Below are 23,878 nucleotides of genomic sequence, written 5' to 3' on the forward strand. Positions count from 1 at the left end.
CACATTTCTTATTTGAGGTCTGCTTCCATTGGGCACATTAAAGTTTTGTGTGCACACTACCGTTTCAAAGTTTGAGTAAAGCCAAGTCACCTTTATTTATATAGCGCTTTTAACAATACAAATTGTGTCAAAGCACTGCACAATATCAAAATAGGAAAATAACGTGTCAATAATGTAAAATGACAAGATTAAACACTCAATTTTCAGTTAAATCAGTGATGGCATCGTCCATTGAGGTTGGTAAGATTTTTTAATGTTTTTGAAAAGGTCTCCTACGCTCACCAAAGGTGCATTTTATAAAACACAGTAAAAACAGTAATTGTGAAAATTGTTACAATTTAAAATAACTGTTTTCTGTTTGAATGTATTTTAAAATTGTATTTATTTCTGTGATGCAAAGCTGAATTTAAAGCATGCATCATTACTCCAGTCTTCAGTGTCACTGATCCTTCAAAAATCATTCTGATATGCTGATTTTATTATTGAGAAACATGTTTGTTAGAATTAAAAACAGTTGTGCTGCTTAATTTATTTTTTTGGAAACTGTGATGGAACTTGATGGATTTTTTTGTATTATTTGATAAATGGCTTATCAAAGTTCAAAAATGATTGTTCAAAAGAACCATTATTCAAAAAGAAATATTTTGTAACATTTTAAATGTCTTTATGGTCTCTTTGGATCAATTTAATGCATTGCTGATTAAATATATATATATATAAAAATCTTACTGACCTCAAACTTTTGTAAATAAAACCTGAAATACTTATTAAAATTAATAAAAAAAATTAAATGTCATGCATTAATTAATATATTTTTTATAATGTTATTAAAATATGTTTTTAAATAAGTTTTTAAATGTTTAAATTGCTACAAATTGTTCTTTTCAAGTAAAAACAATTTACAAAACAATGGTAAAATCACTGAAATTTGTTGATCAAAAAGTGAGGAATGGGATTTAGGCTCGGTCAGACTGGACTCATACTGGCTTTGAATCACTGACCTCACAGGGATGTTGTTTTTTGAGATTGTCACTATCATAACAAAGCTTTGGCTGACACACACACACACACACACAGTATCCCGTCAGCCAGCTAGTGTGTGTTAGTATATGATACGGTGTGGGTTTGCAACAGTATTAGGGTAGATTTGATCTCTGTAATAGTGTTTATTCCCTCATTCACTCCCGCATGAAGAAACACGAGTGGAGGGGAGGAGAAATGACATCATGTTGGCAGATGATGTTGAGAGTGGCTGGGATGGCGTGATGAGAGAGAACTGCTGAGATCACACAGATGGAGCTGATAGCAGTAACCATATTCCTCTTTCTCTCTTGTTTTCTTAGCCATCTGTAAGCAGGGCTGCAGCACTGAGCATGGCTCCTGTAAAGTGCCTGGAGACTGCAGGTAACACATAGCATTTATTTATACAGATAACAATTTAATGATTCTTTTCCAATATCAAGTGAGCTGACATATGTCTAAATAGGCAGCGTCCTTCTAAGGTAGCATGCTAACTAAAACGCTCATAGCCTCATAAGTTTATTGCACTCCTCTACTATTAAGTGACTGATTTTGAACACCACAATGGCAACATATATAATCTCATAACCAGGGCTGCAAAAATAGATTTTTTTAATGATAAAAATTTTATAAAGAGGTTTTCTGTGCATTTTTGTACTTTTGGTCACATTTTTTTATATATTACAATTTTTATAAATAATAATTATGACATTATTTTGATTAGTGTTACTATTAAAAATAATATACAAAATAAGAAATACTTTAATTGTAAAAATACATTTTCCCTGTAAAATACAAGTAATATTGAATAAGTAACTGTAAAATTACAATACAAATTTTGTTTTAATTTGCTTTTTTCATGTTCAAATTTTAAACCATGAAGCTTTTATTTTGTCAGAAAACTGCAGGAAATCCTCCTTCCAAGTTTAACCTTAAGTGTGATACAATTCTGAAATAAGCCATAAAATGCACAAATATTCAATAAAATAGTCTTATAATTAGGATTTTTTTAACTGTGTTTTACTCATATTTTTAAGTATTGAATTGTTTATATTCAACGTTTTGTGTGTGATTTGTTTACTGTACAATGCATTATAAGATTTCCTTATATGCAAAAAATAATAATTTTAAAGTCATGCATTTTGGCCTAACAAAGTCTGAAAAACAGCATAAGGTTGCCACATACACTTAGCAGCAGCCTTTGCGTTGCAAGTGCGCACATTATACCTTAGAATCATGTCATGGGCGTAGAATGGGCAGCTCACTAGGTATTGCAGCAGAGTCACATTATGTCAGCGATTTCATGTTTCAGAGGTGATGCTCTGCCCTTCACAGGTGTCTGTACGGCTGGCAGGGCGAGTACTGTGACCAGTGTATCCCTCATCCAGGCTGTGTGCACGGCACGTGCGTCGAACCCTGGCAGTGCCTGTGTGACACCAACTGGGGAGGGCAGCTCTGTGACAAAGGTAATTCTATTCTATTCTATTCTATTGTATTCTATTCTGCAGCTTGGGTCATTTATTGAATTGTTTTGCATGGCGTAGACTTGAACACCTGTGGCACACGGCAGCCCTGTCTGAATGGCGGCACTTGCAGTAACACGGGACCAGACAAATACCACTGCGCCTGTCCTGATGGCTACTCGGGCCAGAACTGTGAGAGAGGTGGGTCACACACAAACACACACACACCTCACATGGAAGATGTCCACCGTAAACATATTGCAAAAAAAGCTGAATTTCCAGCAGCATTACTCCAGTCTTCAGTGTCACATGATCCTTCAGAAATCAGTCTAATATGTTGATTTAGATCTCAAGAAACATTTCTGTACATTATCAATGTTGAAAACAGTTGTGCTGCTTCATATTTTTTGTGGAAGCTGTAATACATTTTATTTCAGGATTCTTTGATGAATAGAAGTTCAAAAGAACAGCATTTATTGAAATAAATTATTTTTTAACATTATAAATGTCTTTACTGTCACTCTTGATCAAATGAATGCAGCCTTGCTGAATGAAATTGTATTTGATGTGAGGAATAGTCCACATTCATGGAAGTACTGGAGAAAAACCATCATGGATAAAATTCTGATTGATCTGAATTTTCCAAAGAAGAAAAAAAGTCTGATGTTTTCTTGAGTGCACAGTTTGTATGTTTTTGATGAGAATCATTCACATTACTTATCAGCGAGTCATCAAATTAAGCCATGTATCGTGTTGCAGTTCATGTCAGCCATCTGGCAAGAAACTCAGTTTTATTTACTGGCCAAAGCCAAATTTTACTCACATTTGGCACTTTGTGAGGGTTCATTTTGGATCCTGCATGTCCATATTTCTCTTTTTCGATTTATTCTGGATTCTGTCGTCTGTCTTTCTTTGGACAGGAAATTTTTATGTGCAGTAAGGGAGAAAAGAGCAGAGATACACACGCAAACATACACTTACTAATCAAGCAGTCCGTATCCTGGCCAAGCCGAAGAATGCAGTGTGCATTCATTTGATTTGGGCAGAATAATGTATCACAGTGTGTCACATATGTGTGCTGGAAAAATAGATCTGTTGCTCGGGTTGGTTTGGCACGATGTGTCTTCTGTCAAACACACTTCGCCAGGCCATCCTGGATGCAATAGAGATATTTTCTTGTTCTGCTGTTTTCGTTTTGCTCTGGTTTGCTTAGATTTTTATTTATCCTTTTTCTTGTCACGTTTTATTGGAAATACAAGCTCACGGCCTCTTGCTACACTTGTCTGTTTTTGTTGGTGGTCTCGGTGCGGTGTGAGAAAGGCCAAAGGGGCTTTCCCGTCCACTGACTGATCTGATAAAGAGCGATAGAGTGAAGAGAGGGAGTGACTGGGAGATTGAAAGGGGGAAAACCAAGACGTGACACTGCCTGACTGTCTGTGAACTCTAAGACAATGTGATTTGATGCAACAAAACTCACACTGATCCTTCTCTCTCTCAGTTGAACATTCAGCTGACCCTTTGCTAAACTCTGCGACCGTTGCTTGCTCTGAGAAGCTTTACAGAACGTCTCATGCTCTCTGAATTAGGGAAGAGCCCTGTTTTCAGTAAAGCTTTCCAGAAACAGAGGACTTATAGAAAACTGTAACATATTTATTTATTTTTTGGCATATACAGTATTAGTGAAATGTCAGTTTGCATGCTGTAACTGAACATCTGTATTTCCACAGCATTGTAAAATAAGTAAAAAAAAATAAAAATAGTTATAATGTACAGCCAGTGGGTCATATTTATTTTAGTATTATTTATTTACTATTAGAGTATTTATCAGTATTTTGAATTGGCTTTGTATATTTTCAGATTTTCAAGTTTCAATATTTAATTTTTTTATATTTTGTATTATATTTTTATTTTTATAAATTTAGGTTTATTTTTATTTCAGGTTTAGTTTTAGTAATTCAAGTACTTAAGCTTAACTTAACCTGTTAACTGTCACCCCCCCCCCCCTTTTGAAAATAGACTTGAAAGTGCACTATTTAAAGTTAAATTGTTATAATTCATGAACGCTTTGGAATACAAACCTAAGGTTGCTCTCTTTTTAAAGAAGACAATCAGCAGATTATTGCAGAAGTGAAATCATTTAAAAAAATGAAAGTAAAAAGTTTAAATTTACTGTAAATAAAATGTATTGTACTATTTTTATTTTATTTTATATTTTTTAATGCATTTTTCTGTCACAAATGTATAAATATCTCTCCCAGTTTTACTCCTATGACAAATATGGAATCTTGAGACTGATGATATGTATTTTGTCAAGATTATAAAAAGTTTTGATTCTACAAGACCGTCATACATTTGGAATATGACACCTCCCACTACGGGGGAGGAGCCCGCTAAAATATTTTAAATGACAATTTCTATGGTAACGTAATATCTGATTTCAAAACGGCTTTCAAATGATATATAATATATGATGATTACTAAAACATGTGATAGGAAAAAAAGGAAACGAATAGAATTCGAGTGTCAAAGGTCAGAACTCCTGTTATGGTGTATATGTTTTGAGGTGCACTCTTGTCATAAATTAATATATTACTGCTCCTACATAATTTTTAACAAAAACAGTGGTAAAATATCTATTTAGGAGTCTTGGACCTTTCCAACGATATATAGGTCGTCATGATTAGATTAGGATTTAATTGGAATATATTGAAGTAAAGGTAGGCGTCCCGTATAAACAACTTCTTCAGTTAGTTGCCAAGGCAAAAAATTCTAATGTTTCTTTGTAAAGTTTTCATCTATTTTATTTTTTCAGTTAATAAAATCAATTTTTAATGGTTTTCATTAACAATAACAACACTGCCTGACATGAAGTGGCTACTTACCAACTAACTAGTTAAATAAATAAATGGACATGAATTTTTGATTTGAGTTTGAATTATTTTATTCTGTGAGTGGAAAGAGCCCGTGGAGTCATACAATGACATGAAACAGGCAGAGGCATACAGTGCTGCTAAATAGAAAGGGAGTTTGTCATTGTTTGGCAAATGTGTGGTCCATGTGTTTTATTTTGGGGTAAAATTTCTGTGTATTTTGTGCATTCCTTTGGAATATACTGTTCTGTCTCAGTTTTGCTTTGATTGTGTGTGAGCACTACATTATAGCATCTCTCTCTCTGGGTCTCTGCAGCGGATAACGCCTGTCTGTCTGAGCCGTGTCTGAACGGAGGCAGTTGTGTGGAGTCCAGTCAGGGCTTTGAGTGTCAGTGTGCGCCGGGCTGGACCGGACCGTCCTGCAACATCAGTAAGATAGTCTCAAAGATAGTGCTCAGATTTTTCACACATCAAACTACTTTGAAGAAGAGAACAGATCTATATATAGAAACCAGAATGAGACTTGGAGTTGGGCTTTTTTGACTCAAGCCAGAGAGCAGCCACCCAGAATAACTGAGCAACTGCATGTCATCACCTTAAAATCGCTTCTTAGCAATGGCATAGCAACACTATTTTTAAAGTCACTTTTTAGTGACTTTAGGCTATTTGTCCCTTATTCTACAAGAAAGTAAAACATGCTTAATAGGGGTGGGCAATTTTGTTTTCGTGCTTAAATTTTTTTAAATCATTCTAATATATTAGAACAAAATAACTGAAACAAAACTCAGAATTTCAGAAGCCTCTTAAACTATGATGTCTCCTCCTCTTCCTCAGATGAAGATGACTGCAGTCCGAACCCGTGCAATCACAGCGGCGTGTGTGTGGACCTGGTGGACGGTTTTAAATGCATCTGCCCCACGCAGTGGACCGGAAAGACCTGTCTCATTGGTGTGTGTGTGTGTGTGTGTGTGTGTGAATCTGTGCCCCTCTGTGTGCCTCTGCTCCCTTTCTTTCTTTGAGTCGGGGTGTGTTTGTTCAAAAATCCAATTTACCGTGGTAACCGAGTCAGCCTTGGAAGAATTTAAGTACTAGACCACCATGAGACCCCCGCCGCTGAGCGCATTTACAGTCCATTAACACACACGCACAAATTCCTCAGGGACGCTTGGCTGCGTGCGTATCAGTCTGATTGTAATTTAGACTGCGCTCATGCTGATTTCTTTTGTCATTTTTGGCTCAGATGCTAATGAGTGCGAGGAAAGCCCGTGCGTCAATGCCCACTCCTGCCGGAATCTGATTGGAGGATACTTTTGCGAGTGCCTCCCTGGTTGGATGGGCCAGAATTGCGACATCAGTAAGTATTTCACGGTTTCAAATGAATGCAGTCAGAGTTTGAATTATTAGGAGCTCTAAAAGAAGTTCAGATATTTGCATATCATATAGCAGTATTGGAGAGAAATTAATGCATTACTAAGTAATTAATTACTGTAATTTTCCATTGAAAAAGTAAAGAAAGGGATTATTCTTAATTTTTCTATAATTTAATTACAGTTACTTCTGATGTAATTGCAAATGAATTAAAAAATAATGAAATACTAAAATAACGGAAATTAAAACAGAAATAAAAATAAATAAAATTATTATTCTATTAATAAATATGTAAATATTAAAAAAAATTATAAAACTAAAAAAAGACATTAAAAAACAAAAACATTAGATAATTAAAAATAATAATCAATACTATAATAGTATATATTTTATACTAAATAACACTAACATTACTTGCTGAGCATGACAGTAGTTGTCCATTATTTATTTCTTATTTTTCCAACAACTAGTGGTTAAGTGTGGCAAAATACAACAGTGCTCTCTAGTAGGTTCATTGAAATGAATCAGTTCCGAACAAATGATTCACCAATTCATTTGATTCATCAAACAGTTTTCCTAAAAATCCCAGCATGACATTTGAGCAAAGCCCTATTAGTTGTAATATGGACATGAATGATAACTAAAATCATGCAGGTTTTTTTTTTAAATGACCAGACATTTAATTTTTGTCTGGTTGATAATAAAATGCTCAAAAACAACTGGAATAGACTTACTTAAGGAGTGACCTGAGCAATATTTAGATACCTGAATATCAGAGATTTGGCAAATGCATTGCCACTTGTAAGTTTATTCAATATTTTGACTAATTTTATTAGCTTTCAGCTGCTAAAAGCATCTGGTATTCTCAGCCATCTCTGTGTGCAGTTAAGTTAAGTGTAACTCTGCCTGGGCCTGATATGGAGCCTGATTTTGCTTTCTTGGCGTGATTTCTGAAATGTGAACTGATATTTTGATGGGTTCCCCCCCGCAGATGTCAACGACTGCCACGGACAGTGTCTTAACGGAGGACTGTGTAAGGTAAGGCCTTAAATGTTTCCCAGCGCTTTTGGCAGATTTCTTTATTTCTATCACCTCCATCCATTCCTGTTTAAAAATAGCAGAAGCTGAGTCATGTTTTGGAGAGTGAACGTAAAGACAAAGTGGTCAAAAACACAGTGAGTTTGTGAAACGATCGGATTACCATAAACATTCTTGTCTCCTATTCATTATTTTTTCGCTCTCTCTGTATACTTTGCTCACTCTGGTTCAGCGCTGTAGTCCAGGCTGAGTGGTGTACAGCTGGAATGCATTAGGACTTTGTCTGAGCCATTTAGCTATCAAAACACAGCGAGGAAAGACCTAATCAGTCCTGGCAATCCCGTGTTTGATTTGATCAAATGAAACATGTTGTAATGGACTTTAGGTTATTAGTCCCTTATAGAGAGTAAAATATCTGTACTAGGGGTGAGCGATATTGTCCTGTGTTTGATTTATGCTTAAAAGAAAAACTATTTGTCAGTGGGCCGAGAAAATAAAACTCAAGATGTATTTTGTGAAAGTATGTTGTATCTTTTGCTCCTCAAGTAAATTAATCTTGTATTAAGAATGTTTTTAGACATTAGTGCTTTAAAACAAGACTTTAATTTAAATAATTATTAATATAAATGACATAGTTATTGAATTATTATTTTACTGTATAGCACAGAAAAGTTAATAATAATAAGAATTGTTGTTGATGTTATTAATATATTGTATAGAAAGTAAGAATTCAGAAAATCTATAAATTATTACATAATAGTATTAATAATTATGGTCAAAATCATATTATTAATAACAATAATAATATAGTAATTGTTATTAATATTATTACTGTTATACTATTATTATTATTAATGTTTATAGTATTTATTATTAGCATTTTATTCAGTTTGAAATAATTAAAAAATAATAACAATAACAACTTTATTTTACAATATATTATTATTATTATTATTTCATATGGATTAGTGTCAATTATATTATTAATGATTGTTAATATTAATAATATTATTACAATTACTTTTAATGACTGTATAGCAAGGATGAATTGTTATTATTAATATTAATAACAATGATAATAATTATTATTACCAGAATTAAGAAAATATGCAGTATATAAATACTACTACTACTACTACTAATAATTATTATTATTAGTAATCTTTACAATAATTATTATGTATCATCTTCAATATGAAAAATGATAACAACAACAATTATTTTATTTCACAGTTTATTAAATTATTATTATTATTAGCTGATTTTTGTAATACTTATTTTTTAAATTAATATACCATTATATCATCCATTCCTAATGTCTCTCCCTTCCTGTGTGTGTGTGTGTCAGGATCTGGTGAATGGATATCGATGTGTGTGCGCAGCAGGCTTTGCAGGTGAGCACTGTGAGCGAGACGTGGACGAGTGCGCCAGTCGACCCTGTCTCAATGGCGGACGCTGCCAAGACGCTATCAACGGATTCCAGTGTCTGTGTCCACCTGGTTTCTCAGGTGCCACGTGTCAGGTGAGCTCCAAAGCCTTTTCTGTTCATTTATGATTTGTTGTAAACATGCCTAAATAAACCTTGTGTGCAGGTATTAGAGTGTGTGTTATTTTGTCTTCAGCTGGACATAGACTACTGTGAGAGCGGCCCGTGTCAGAACGGAGCTCAGTGTTTTAGCCTGGCCTCAGATTACTACTGTAAATGTCCCGAAGATTACGAAGGCAAAAACTGCTCCCAACTTAAAGACCACTGCCTCATCACACCATGCCAAGGTAGGTTACCCAGAAAATACAGTAGTATATCAATATATGGCTCATAATATTAAGATTTTAGTTTTTTTATTCGTCACATACACAAATATTATATATTATATATACAATGATAAAAAAACATGATAACATAATAAAAAATATGATTTTTGAAAATTAAAAAAAGTTGTCTGTTTTTGCAAATAAACTCTTCATATATATATATATATTAGTGCTGTCAAACGATTAATCACAATTAATCGCATCCAAAATAAAGGTTTGTATTTACATATATGTGTGTGTACTGTGTATATTTATTATGTATATAAATACACAAGTAAGCGTATAGTTTGTTTACATGTCTATATTTATATTCATATAATTTATATTATAAATATATTTAATATATAAAAATAACATATTTTTCTTAAATATATACATGCATGTGTGTGCATTTATATATACACATGATAAATATACACAGTACACACATATATTATGTAAACAACACTTTTTTTGGATGCGATTAATCGCGATTAATCGTTTGACAGCACTAATATATATAATTTATATATTAGATATATTAAATAATATGTATTATTATTTAATATTTTTTAATTAATAATATTGAAAATTATTTTATCTTTATTTATTTCATTTAAATAATTTTTTTCACTTTATAGAAAGTACATGGGATTTTTACTTCTTTGTTACTTCTTTATTTCTTTATTTTGCAAACCTGATGTAGTTGGTTTGCTGTCGATGAAAGATATCCGTTGAAAATCCATGTTAGCTCTAGAGCGAATACTGGAGGAGTTCTGAAGTCTCCAGCTTTATTGAGTGCTAATCGGCGCTCTCAGACTCCAGATCGCGAGCCTCATGTGCGGGTGGGTAAGATTATCTGGTTGGGCACATTCTGAGGTTTTAATGGCCACTGGAAATAGAAGTCCAGTCTTTATTTAGTCAGCGCAGCCGTAAGACTATCCTCATCTCAAGGCCTCGGCGCGTTTGATGCCGTGCCATTGTGTACGCCGTAGTGTTAGTGATTGCTAACTCTAGTCTATTGGTCTCCCGGGCTGGAGCACCATGGTAACAGCTAGGATATCGTTACACGACGCATATGCTAACCCAAAGTGAGCTTACCGACAGGGGAAAACCCACCGCTAGTCAGACTACATGACGACTTCGCTAATTCTTAGCATGCCGCTGTCTGCTTTCATCATAGCTGTCAGTGACATATTTGTATGAAGGCAGATTCCCCTGGTGATGGAAACCCTGGAAATATTTTCAAATTTTATCTAAAAGTCATGTTAATTCAAAAATCTTCATAGAAATTTCTGTGGTTAATGCTCAGTTCAAAAATATTTCAAATTACATAAATAGCTTTAAAAGTCATTGTTCAGATGACTTTTTGCTTTTCAAGTAAGTAATTTTTTCTCTAAAACAAGACTAAACAAAAATACTTGTTAATTATGAAATTTTATTATTAATGATTATTAATTAATAATATTAATAATTATTTTACTGTATAGCAAGTAAGAAGAGATAGCAAAAATAATAATAATTACTTTTTTGCAGTTCTTATTATTTACTATAAACAAGAATTTAAGAAAATATTAAAATATATTAATTATTACTTGAATAAATTATTATTGCTTAGTAAAACATAATAATTAAAGTTATTGTTATTATTTGTAATCTTGACAATAATTATATTTAATATTCTTAATCAGCATAAAATAGTAATAATAATAATATATTAATAATTAGCAACAATATAATTATTATTATTATTACTACTACTACTACTAATATATTCATAATTACTAACTATATATTATTATTCTTAATAATAATAATATTTTTTCATACCGATTAAGATTACAATAAATAAAATTATTGTCAACATTAATACTATTAATTCTATAATAATAATAGTACTATAATTATTATTACCATTACTACTACTACTACTACTACTACTAATATATTCATAATTATTAATTATGTAATAATTGTTATTATTACTACTATTTCATACCGATTAAGATTACAATAAATAAAATTATTGTCAACATTAATGCTATTAATTATATATTGTTATTATTATTATTATTACTACTACTACTACTACTAGTAATAATATATTCATTATTGTTAACTATATTATTATTACTACTACTACTATTACTACTATTACTATTTCATACCGATTAAGATTATAATAAATACAATTATTGTCAACATTAATACCGTTAATTCTATAATAATAATAACAATACTATAGTTATATATTATTATTAGGAATGCCATGGAGAGAAATCAAGCTAAAACCAGCTTCTGTATGTTTTCTAGCTGGTCTGAATCACTAGCAGTTGGTGGACTTGATTCTGACCTAATCTAGATTAAGGATTGTGACCAGAAGGACTCTTGATGACTCAGTCCTCATGTTTTCCCGCAGTGATTGACAGCTGCACGGTTGCCGTGGCGTCTAACAGCACTCCGGGCGGCATGCGGCTCATCTCCTCTAACGTTTGTGGTCCTCACGGCCGCTGTCGAAGTCACGCCGGAGGGCACTTCAGCTGCGAGTGTCAGGAGGGATTCACCGGCACGTACTGCCATGAGAGTAAGCCCGATTCCTATCCCAGTGCCCTTTGCTGTTGTTAGATTCAACATCTCCCAGACTTTTCAACATTGGTTCTTTTACTCTTTACTCTCAGACATCAATGACTGTGAAAGTAGTCCCTGCCGTAATGGCGGTACTTGCATTGATAAAATCAACGCGTACCAGTGTATCTGTGCTGATGGCTGGGAGGGTCACAACTGTGAGAGCGGTGAGTACATTTCACCTTCATGCAGTTAAAAACACCTCTAATTACTTTAATTATATTGATCGCTAAAATATTGTGTTTCCAAAACAGACATTGACGACTGTAGCATGAACCCCTGTCGGGATCGAGGAGTGTGCCGTGATCTGGTCAATGACTTTTACTGCGAGTGTGAAAACGGCTGGAAGGGGAAGACCTGTCACTCACGTAAGCCCCGCCTCCTTTGAATCAGTTCATTTAAACAAAAAGTTTGAACTGATTTATGGAAACGAATCTGACTTTCCGACTAGTTTCATTTTTGCCACTGAGGTATAAATCAAACACTATTATCCTGCAAGTCTGAAGACGATGAAAGGATCGCAGAATTAGTCTAATATATCATTCAAGTATGCAGTAAATGATTTGAATGTAGTCCATTAGTCTGACAGCTGATTTCTTTTCGTTTATAGGCGAGAGCCAATGTGACGAGGCCACTTGTAACAATGGGGGAACGTGCTCTGACGAAGGTGACTCATTTAAGTGCATGTGTGCTCCTGGATGGGAAGGAGCTACCTGTAACATAGGTGAGCCGCTAACAACCTGGCTGAGCAGTTTTGTGAACTGGCCTCTGAATCGGTCTCTAAAGCTTTTCCCCTTCACTCCACAGCAAAGAACAGCAGCTGCCTGCCGAACCCCTGTGAGAACGGAGCCACGTGTGTCGTGACAGGTGACAGCTTCACCTGTGTCTGCAAAGAAGGCTGGGAAGGGCTCACCTGCAGCCAGAGTACGGCAAAACTTCCTGTTCCACTTCCTTACTACTTCCTGTCTTGACTCCTGTCTACCTCCTGTTTCCAACTCTCACCTACTGCTGCTTAAGGTTCTCTTCCCAACTATATACTCATTGGATAGCTCCTTAAAGCTGAAGTGTGTCATTTCTGCGCCACTAGCGTCATCATTATAGTTGTCTCTGGATAGGAGAACGTATTTTAACGTACAAAAAAATGACACACGTCGCCTTTACCTTCAGTTGCAGAACTCCAGGTTTTTCTAAATGATCACAGAAAATGCTTTGAGCAGTACAGAGTCTGATGAGTAGATTAAGCTGAAATATTATTAGCAAACATAACGTTGATGGATAATTGTTCAGGTGGGATTATGATCTGCCATTTATAACTATGGTGAAATTATTGCGACTGATCTCCTGGTTGAAGTTAATGTGAATTATAGACAGTCGTGCATGTGAACATGTTGATTTCACTCCAACATGACAATTATCTTCAGATGAATGTTTCTGTTTTCGAATACCATTTAATAACCAAATTTGATGTTTGATGTTTCATTTACAGATTCCAATGATTGCAACCCACAACCATGGTAAGATTAATTTTAAGTTAATAAATTTAGTTGTTGCTTTCAAATTTAATTTAATTTAGAATTTAATTTAATGTCATTTTGAATTTAATACATTTTAAAGCATGATTAAAAGATATTTTTCAATTATAATTTTTTTTTATAATATTACAAATATAATCAGTAATATTTACCTACATGTTTTAAACCATTTTAATGCAGTGCAAATTAAGCACATTAAATAGTATATATAAAACTATATATATATATACATTATAAAAATTGTATAAATGGTAAGCTTAATTTCAATTCAATAATTGATGCCTTCAAGTCATGTGGGAATGATCACATTCATGAAATACGCACACATAAATGACACCATAAAATTAAAAAGTAGATATTTGAGTCCTGAACTTAATAAACTTTAATGATAGAATCATGGCCTAACTGGGATTGATTATAATTAAGTTTTAATTATTATTATTTATTTTTTAAGTTTTTAATACAAGTTTTTAGTTTATGTATTTATTATTAGTCTCTGTGGGTGCACAAGAATAAAAAAATGAAATTAATAAATAAAAAATATATATAAATAATAATAAACTAGTATTTTCTTGCATTACCACTAAAAAGCTTTCTGTGTTTGTCAACAAGTGGAAAAGATAGGGAGAAATTCGAATGAAATCAATTTACTGTATTTTACGACTTGAATAGAAATTTCCCAGGAGAACTTGAAGGCAGCATGTGTCCTGGTGAACTTTGACCCCGTATCTCATTGTGTGTGTGCAGCTATAACAGCGGGACCTGTGTGGACGGTGATAACTGGTACCGCTGCGAGTGTGCCAGTGGATTTGCGGGGCCGGACTGCCGCATCAGTGAGTGATTAATGCTTCATAAATATTTCATTAGGTTGTGGATAAATGATTACAATATAAATAGTCATATTGACACATAAGATGGTGATTTTACAATGGTATTAAACATGCGTGTCTCACCCCACAGACATCAACGAGTGTCAGTCGTCTCCCTGTGCGTTTGGTTCCACGTGTGTCGATGAAATTAACGGCTACCGCTGCCTGTGTCCACCGGGCAGAACCGGGCCCAGGTGTCAGGAAGGTACATGGTCCATGCTTGCTGTTTATTATTAATATTATTAGTCATGCAGCTATTGCTCATACAGAATTCAAACTTAAGTATTAAACCGTTACAGAGTTGATACTTCAAATCATGCATTCATTAGGGGAACTTGTTTTCTTTGTTTTTCTAGATTTAAAAGATATATTATAATAGCTTTTAAACTTTATTATCTATTCTAATATTTATTATAGCTAAGCTAAGTCAATATCTATTGTGTAATTTATTATTTTTTTAATCATGATCAAACTAGGTTTGTTTGGTGTTGCTACTAAAACCCTTAGTATTTTTTTTGCTCTAGATTTAAAGGATATATTATAGTAGCTTTTAAACTATTGATTTCATCTATTGGGTTAATATTATGGTGTAATTTAGTATTTTCTAGATTTAAAGAATATATTATAATAGTTTTTGAACTTTTTACTGTGACTATTGTGTTAATAGTATTATGTTTTATTTTTTATCATGAGCTCAGAGTTGGTTTGGTTTTGGTTTTAAAACTTTTTTGTAATAATTGATTATTTTAAATCATTATAAAATATACAAATAATAAATTTTGTAATTTAATTCAGAAGCAATCCATTTCTTTATGTTTTCCTATTATTGGTTATGAAAGGTTCATATTTTGGTTTTGAGAGTCCCCAACAACAGGCTGACATGCATGCAAGGCCAAAAAACACTTTCATTGTCTTATAATATGCATTTATTTTTACCTTGCTCAACCACTCCCAAACGATTCGTTTAACGATTAATTTTTCCAAACCCCTCCTTTGCGTGATGCTGATCTGCGGTGATTGGTCTCAATATGCTAATGTTTCATGTTGAAGTCAAACATGAAACGGCTTGGGATTCGTTGTAAAAATGACTCGTTTCAATGATTCAGAGTCGACTCTTTCTTTTGAGAGACAGTAACTTTATACATGGTGCACTTTCAGATTTAAAACTTTACAGGATGTTTTCATTCGCTTAGAGCTGTGTTACACTCTGCATGAAAGGTAATTTTCAAAAATCCATAATAGGGGCACTTTAATTAACAGCTACCATGCACTAGCTAACTTATTGTAATTAGCAAGATCGATGCATATTTTTTTTCTCAAAAACATGAAACGTCGTTAACATCATAAACTGTAATTTTTCAAGGAATCAATAGTCAGAAGTGGAGAATATAAAGTGTAAATGTAGCATGATTTTAAATGGCTTGTTTTTTCTCTCAGTCACCGGACGTCCGTGTGTGGTCGGGGGTCGGATTGCTGTAGATGGAGCAAAGTGGGCTGAAGACTGTAACACTTGTTACTGTCACAGGGGGATTGTCAGCTGTACAAAGGTATGTTAGCATAGTGTGTTGTAGGTAAGGAATAATTACTTCGGTCCTTTGAATTCTTAGAAAATAATGCATTATGCAGGTGTGCATTATTTTTCTGAGAATTTAAAGGACCGAAGTCAATTATTCCGCTTATACTACAGTTACCACACCTCAAGCCATCGATCAGATGATATATTTCAAGGCATTTGTCCGGTTTTTCTACTTAAAACGCTATTGTAAGTAGGATTATTTCTTCCGACCGCATCTCATCCAACGCCTCCGTTGCTAATTCCAAAACGTCATTTTAGACCTAGTAAAGGAGGCTTGAGCCATTGATTGCAGATTAATGCAGTTAATAAATAAGTTATGAGAGAGAGCGAGAGAGAGTCTGTGCATCTCTTAAGTGTTCAGCAGCAATGTAAAAACATGGAAATGATCTGTCATTTTTATCCTTGTGTTTACTATATTTATTTGTTTGGCCAGTGTCGTTGTGGGTTTTGGTTCTTTTGCCGTTTTAGGCTGTAAGGACCTTTGAAATAATTCAAATCATTTGGCGGAGTGATATGGACATGACTGTAATGCGGTCAAGAGCTGTCTGGAACTACGTTCGCCATGCATTTCCCTGAAAATAATTGCACACCTTAGAACGTTCATCAGCCAATCAGATTCAAGCATTCAACGGCCCCGTAGTATAAATATTGTTAAATCATGGACAGAAGTTAATAGTGATGCATTAACATTTCTGAATTGGCTGCCTTCCTCTCTTCCACAGCTGTGGTGTGGCCCTAAACCTTGCCGTCTGCTTGACTCGGGACGAGGCGACTGTCCTCTGGGTCAGCTGTGTGTGCCGGTGCGAGATGAGCAGTGTTTCGTGAATCCCTGCTCCTCACAGGGTGAGTGCTGGTCTGCTCACCGGCCGACTGTGAGGGCCCGCTGTCACCCCGAGAGCGACTGCGCCAATGTCACCTTCACCTTCAACAAGGACACCATGCCACAGGTGAGGACACTGGGACTGGTATTTAACGTTTGCTGGACGGGTTGGGTGATTAGGTTGCATATATTGGATTAATGCACACATTTTGAAATGTTTTCTGATGTGTATATTTGTTTTGGCTCTCAGGGAGTGACGGTAGAGCAGGTGTGTCGTGAGCTGAGGCATCTGTATGTGGCGAAGAATGTTTCAGCTGAGTTTTCCATCTCTATGAGCTGTGAACTCTCTTCTGCCGCCAATAATGATATCCATATGGCCATCGTAAGTGACATTCATGCAGTATTTCATTGGCTAGAAATAGTTTTTTGTAGTGCAGTTTTAATATCCTTATAGTATTGAAGAATGGCTGGAAAAGTCATTCGTTTTTATTGTCTAAAAGGTGTATAAATAATATATTATATTATTTGAATTTATATTATATATTTAATATTTAATTTTATTATAATTTCTATTATTTACATTAATCATTTAATTCTGCTTTAATTCAATTATAGCTTACAAGCTTCAGTTGTAAAAAAATTATTTTTTTTTATTTAAATTAGTTCTGTCAAATAATTTTTGGTTTGCATAATATGTACAGTATGTGTGTACTTTGTATATTTATTATGTATGTATAAATATACACACATACAGAATATATTTAGAAAATATGTACATGTATTTACATGTATATATTTATATTAATATAATTTATATTATATATAAATATATTTAATAAATAAACATAAAATTTTTCTGAAATATATACATGCATTTATATGTACATAATAAATATACACAGTACACACACATATATTATGTAAATACAAAAACTTTTATTTTGGATGCGACTAATTGCGTTTGACAGCACTAATATAAATATTTTGTTCATTTGTATTTTCTTATTATAATTTTTATTATTTTCATTTTAACACTATGCATTTAATTCTGCTTTAATTTAATAATAGCTTATTAGCTTCAGCTGTAAAAAATATTTATGTTGATGCATTTTAAAGGAAATATTGTTCATGTTTTTTATTATATTATTTTATTATATATTATGTTGTTTTATTATATTTGTTATTATTTTAACACCTCATGCATTTAGTTCTGCTTTAATTTAATAAGTCATAATTAAGTCAGAATGATTTTTTAAAGGAAATATTGTGTTTTATAGCATGTGACTGAGGATGGCATTCACGGCCGGGTTCCTGTTAAAGAAATCACGGACAGCATCATCGATCTGGTGAGCAAACACAGCGTGAACAGCTCCATCATCGGCTCCATCGCTGAGGTCCGTGTTCAGCGCAGACAACCGCAGAACCCCAACGGTGAGACAACACAGGAAGTTCTTAACGTTAGAGGAAGTAGCCATAGGTACAAATGATGGATGCTCTGATTGGAAATAAAGCACCATTTTATGCAATTTCAGAGCAAATACATAAATATTGAGATATACACTATCAATCAAAAGTTTTGGGTTAGTGAGTTTTTTTATTTATTAAAAAAATTTATACTTTTATTCAGCAAGGATGCATTAAAGGTCCAATATTGTACACCTTTCTGGAGTTTTATATTAGGTTTTGATGTCCTTAAGAATATATATTTACGGTAAAAGTATCAAAAACCATCTCAATATATTTTTATAGCTCCTCCTTCAGGAGCTCTGCTAAGAACAGGTCGATTTGGGCCTGTTTAATTAATATTCATGAGCCTCTCTTCTGATTGGGCTGTTGTTTTCTGAGTGACGCACGGCCAGGCCAACCACAGGTAACTACACTGAGCAAAATTATAAACGCAACACTTTTGTTTTTTCCCCCATTTTTCATGAGCTGAACTCTATGTACACAAAAGACCTATTTCTCTCAAATATTGTTCACAAATCTGTCTAAATCTGTGTTAATGAGCACTTCTCCTTTGCCGAGATAATCCATCCACCTCACAGGTGTGGCATATCAAGATGTGGCATAACACAGATTCAGACAGATTTGTGAACAATATTTGAGAGAAATAGGCCTTTTGTGTACATAGAAAAAGTCTTAGACCTTTGAGTTCAGCTCATGAGAAATGGGGGCAAAAACAGAAGTGTTGCATTTATAATTTTGTTCAGTGTGGTTAGGGCCGACGTCACAATTACGTCACCGTGCTAAGCTGGAAGCAAAACAAAGGGAAAACTGGAGGCGGCCCATTTAAACCAGCGCAGATTCAGCTACATAAGGAGCTTAAAATATCATCATGTTGTGATGTTGGGTGCCAGAATCGATGTAATACAGCCTCAAATGAGAAATTTGATCGCATACCAGCTGCCTCTGCGAGACAAAAAATAACGACGACAGCTGTGGTTAAACGCAGTAAAACGAGCGGACTGGACAGAAACGATGGATGGGACGGTGGGCAGTGCTTGGGGTGGTGACTGAAGGCGGTGACTGAGTAGTTCGGACGTCACATTTTTACGGCTCGTGAAATAGCACAGCTACTTTATGCAGGCTGTGTGCATTTTACTGACTGTTTTGAAACTTCTGTGGTAGTTACATAGCCCCTTGACCTCAGTTATCATGAAAAAAGCCAGGAAATTTCAGTTTTGACAATATGGGACCTTTAAATTGTTCAAAAGTGAAAGTAAAGATATTTATAACGTTCAAAAGACTTCTATTGCAAATAAATGCTGTTCTGAACTTTCTATTCATCTTGAAGAATCTTGAAAAATTATTTCAGCAGCACAACTGTTTTCAATATTGATAATAATAAGAAATGTTTCAGCATATTAGAATGATTTCTGAAGGATCATGTGACATTGAAGACTGGAGTAATGATGTTGAAAATTAAGCTTTGCACCACAAAAATAAATTACATTTTAAAATATATTCAAATAGAAATTTTCTAAATATTTCAAAATTTTATATGAATTTTTTATTAAATACTTTTGACTAACCCAAACCTTCCTTTATAAATATATATATATTTTTTTGCATTTAATTTTAGACTATTCAGTTTTATTAACGCATTATATCAAATATAATAACATGAAAAATGCACAATGAAGGGATGAAATATTTTACCAGCTTGTTTTCATTAATCCGTTTTCATTGATTCTCTCGTTCAGTAGACTACTTGGTGCCACTGCTGGTGTCCATAGTGACGGCGATCTGGGTTTTGGCGCTGGCGTCGGTGTTCCTGTGGTGCGTGCGGCATCGACGCAAACAAAGCTCCAGCCCCACCGCCATCAACCCCGCCGCCCCCTACTCCACGGGAAGCACAGAAGACAACACGGTGAACAATGCTCGTGAGCATCTCAACCAGATCAAGAACCACATCGAGAAGAACGCGTCCAACGGCAGCCTGCCGGGAAAAGAGCTGCACTGTGACGACAAGAACAGTGTCAACGCCAAAATCAGGACACATTTTTCAGAATCCACCAGACTAGCGCAGGAAGACTCCAGCAAGCGTCTGCAGAAGGTGCGCTTTCCACATCAGCCGGCCTACATGCTGGTGGACAGGGACGACAGGCTGAGCTCCAACGGCACGGATGTCAGAAATCCACACTGGACTAATAAACGAGACAACAGAGACCTGGTGTCCCAGCACAGAGCTCCGGATTCACAGCCAAGAGATCTGGACACACAGCACAGCTTGCACAAGATGGAGTATATCGTATAGTGGCTGATGCTAACAATCATTGCTACGCGATGCCAAAAAAGGTCAAGCGAATGAAGACATCACGACAAGGCCGGACAGTGTTTGTTCAGATGTTGTGGTCGGACCACGGGCTGGTCCGTTTTATGACGTCTGAAGAGCCTGAGGACATTAACCTGTGCTGAACTTCTAGCCTAATTCAGAATGTACAGTAATTGGCCAAAATCTGCTAATTGTGTGAATCTCACCAAAACATGTCCAGGTCAAATTTCACCCTGAATTCATAGACATCGTTGACATTTGAATGACAATTACAGAGATAGTTCACCCAAAAATGATATTTCTGTCATCATTTACTCAGCTTCAAGTTGTTCCATTCTTCTGTTGAACACAAAAGAAAACAATTTGAAGAATGTTGATGACCAAACAGTTGACTTCCATAGTATGGAAAAAAAATTATATGGAAGTCAATGGGTACCGTCAACTGTTTAGTTACACACAATCTACAAAATATCTCATCTTGTGTTCATAAGAAGAAAGAAACTCGTACAGGTTCTGAACTTGAGGTTGAAAAATTATGACAGATTTTTAATTGTATGGTGAACTGTCCCTTTAAGCACCTTTTTCATCCAAAAGTGAAATACTGCATTTATATACAGTACAAATACTGCAATTTTTTATGGAAATCAGGATACTACATAATTAAAATTGCTTGAAGTGTGCTTTCTTTTGTATTGCATAAAACTTGTATAGTGCTAAACAAAGGTTGTAAAAAATATAATTTGGGATGAAATTAGACATGGAAATGTTCTTTAGGGTTTCGTGAGCTTCATCCTATTGTTGAACTAAATTGCATGTGCCGATTGTGTTCATGTTTATAACGTAGAACTTAATGCACCAGAAATAGCTTGTGAATCATTTCCAAAAATCAGTAATAACTGGTGTATCACGTGCTCGAAGATTGTATTTAACTTCTTGACTGGATTTTATTTTCCCGCGCTTTCTAGCAGTTCATTTTTATTTATTCTGCTCTTTTTTTTTGACATGTGTACAAGCAGACAGGTCATTGCTTAGGATTTACTATCTCTATGAAGAAGTTCATTGTCAGATTAGATGTTGTTGTATAGATGACTTTGTACATATTTTCTAATTAATCATTGTGTATATTTGATTTATTAACTTAATAATCGAGAGCCTATCATTTGTTTTTATTTATATACATTGTTTAGGTTTGAGAATGTGAAATATTCCTTTGTATCTTTGGATGGAAATATTGTCTCTTATTTCTGAAATGCCAAAATAATAGTTTATTTTTTGAAGAATAGGGTGTTTGTTTGTGTCTTAATCCAGAATACAATGTGCAATGTCTGTTTCAGAAAACATGTGCATGTGTTTGTAATGTCCTGAGACGTAGGCTAGATGGTTTTCCATCTGGTTTTGATACATACTTTGTCTGTTCAGATACACTTTTATAGAATGTTACTTTAAAACCATTCCTGAATATGTGTAGCACATTTTCTGCTCATAGCTGTGTTAAATGAATTTGGCAGCCCAGGATATCAAACAATGCTTGTCTAGAGTTTTCTGGTAAACCACAGTATTCAAATGTACCAAAATGTCTAAAGGGAACGAGCAGTATTAGAAGTGCAATGTTTGTACAGTAATATGAAATATGAAGAAAACAGAACTGAATGTGATACACGAGACAAAAATGAAATCAAAATCACTTAGTAGTAGGCCACTTTTATTAATTGTGCATTATAGTCAGACTGCTGGGCTTTTTTGGTTCAGTCCCACTTAATTCGTTGAGTTTTTCTTCTTGTGTTTATGAAATCCTTCTAAAAAGCAGAACCATGAAAACAGATCATCCTGGGGTTTGTCATACATTTGAATTACATTTCATTCAGTTGTTTACATTAGGATTCCTTAAATCAAATAAAATTTCACTTGAATGTTTTGAAATTATGAATTCGATTTTTTCTTTCTTTTTGGAAACAATCCAAGGAATTTTGGTTTTTGTGTCCAAAAAAAGTAACATTTATCAAATAATATCTATAATTTGAAGCAAATTCTGTGGTGTTAAAACTAGTCCTAAGCTGTCCATTACAAAGTCATAAAAGATGCAATTTATTGTGTAACATATTTCTTTGGATAAATAATCATCTTGATTAGGGTGAAACTTAGAGATGTCTGATTTGTGAGTCATTCTTTGAGTCAGTTTATTTCAAAGAGTCACAAATTTGTTTTAATGACTCATTGATATGAATTTGAATTATTAAAAAAAAAAAAAAAATCCTTTTCCAGTAATCATAAACTATGAAGCAATCATGCAAATTCATTGGTCAAAAAGTGTGGGAACTCTTCAAATGCTAATATAAGGAATTTAAAGAATAAGTGTATCAAATGTAGCAAACAGCATAAGAATAATTGTAAATATTCCTTATATATGCATGATTTAATGTAACCCTGGGTCTGATGTCTGACAAGGTGGACACAGCCGTAACCGGTCCCAACAGGGTCCACATTCTGTGAGTCTAGACGTTCAGCTGAGCGCAGTGGGGCAGGCGACCATGTGACAGAGGTTATGAAAGCCCTTCACACTGTCTCTCTTTGCTGTCGTGGGAAAGCTGAAGATGCACACCAAAATAGACAGCATGAGACGTGCTTGCCTAACGTGTTTGCAAAGGCATCACACAAAGATCGTCTTCTTCTAGATATCTGCCTCCAATCAGCTTTTCTTTGAAAACCGAGCAGTGACCCCTTCTCAACAGGCCTGATTCACTAAAGCATTAAACATGCAAAACTGGAGCTAAAATGAACGAAATGCACTGATCATTAATCATATCACTGAAATGACACATACAGAAAGTATTTGGAGACAGTGGCGGTTCTAGACCACAATAACTGGGGGGGGGGGGCACTTGTGATTTTAGGAAGTAACTAGTTACATGTAACGGCGTTACGTACAGTAATTTAATTACAAAATAAATGTAAGTGTAATCTGTTACAGTTACTGAGAAAAGGTGTTATTAAATTTCAGTTACTTATGAAAATGTTAAGGGATTACAAAAGGGGTTACATCTGAATATTAATATTTACTATTTCTTGTTTAAATCTGTATTTAAACTTTCAGGATTACTTCAAGTCATTTTTCATTGTCATGTATCAATCTC

The 23,878-nt window shown here is 34.4% G+C and overlaps 1 protein-coding gene across 2 annotated transcripts in view; it reads left to right on the plus strand.

Moving 5' to 3' along the window:
- Positions 1–22,671, plus strand: part of LOC306874020 (protein jagged-1a) — a 29,964-nt gene extending 7,293 nt beyond the window's left edge. Inside the window, exons 4-25 of one of the 2 annotated variants that reach the window (XM_079423682.1) lie at positions 1,344–1,404; positions 2,356–2,486; positions 2,565–2,684; positions 5,670–5,783; positions 6,188–6,301; positions 6,594–6,707; positions 7,713–7,759; positions 9,108–9,281; positions 9,382–9,532; positions 11,970–12,134; positions 12,229–12,342; positions 12,430–12,543; positions 12,786–12,899; positions 12,983–13,099; positions 13,662–13,689; positions 14,455–14,540; positions 14,668–14,781; positions 16,014–16,123; positions 16,875–17,099; positions 17,223–17,354; positions 18,250–18,403; positions 20,179–22,658. In XM_079423682.1, coding sequence (XP_079279808.1) covers positions 1,344–1,404; positions 2,356–2,486; positions 2,565–2,684; positions 5,670–5,783; positions 6,188–6,301; positions 6,594–6,707; positions 7,713–7,759; positions 9,108–9,281; positions 9,382–9,532; positions 11,970–12,134; positions 12,229–12,342; positions 12,430–12,543; positions 12,786–12,899; positions 12,983–13,099; positions 13,662–13,689; positions 14,455–14,540; positions 14,668–14,781; positions 16,014–16,123; positions 16,875–17,099; positions 17,223–17,354; positions 18,250–18,403; positions 20,179–20,729 — 3,050 coding nt within the window. In that variant the 3' untranslated portion in view covers positions 20,730–22,658. Of the gene's footprint in view, positions 1–1,343; positions 1,405–2,355; positions 2,487–2,564; positions 2,685–5,669; positions 5,784–6,187; positions 6,302–6,593; positions 6,708–7,712; positions 7,760–9,107; positions 9,282–9,381; positions 9,533–11,969; positions 12,135–12,228; positions 12,343–12,429; positions 12,544–12,785; positions 12,900–12,982; positions 13,100–13,661; positions 13,690–14,454; positions 14,541–14,667; positions 14,782–16,013; positions 16,124–16,874; positions 17,100–17,222; positions 17,355–18,249; positions 18,404–20,175 lie in introns of both variants that reach the window. The other variant, XM_079423681.1, reaches the window with a different exon arrangement.
- Positions 22,672–23,878: the final 1,207 nt, after the last annotated feature.

Source organism: Barbus barbus (genome assembly GCF_936440315.1).
Source record: "Barbus barbus genome assembly, chromosome: 8".
In the NCBI taxonomy this organism is placed as follows: Eukaryota; Metazoa; Chordata; class Actinopteri; order Cypriniformes; family Cyprinidae; genus Barbus; species Barbus barbus.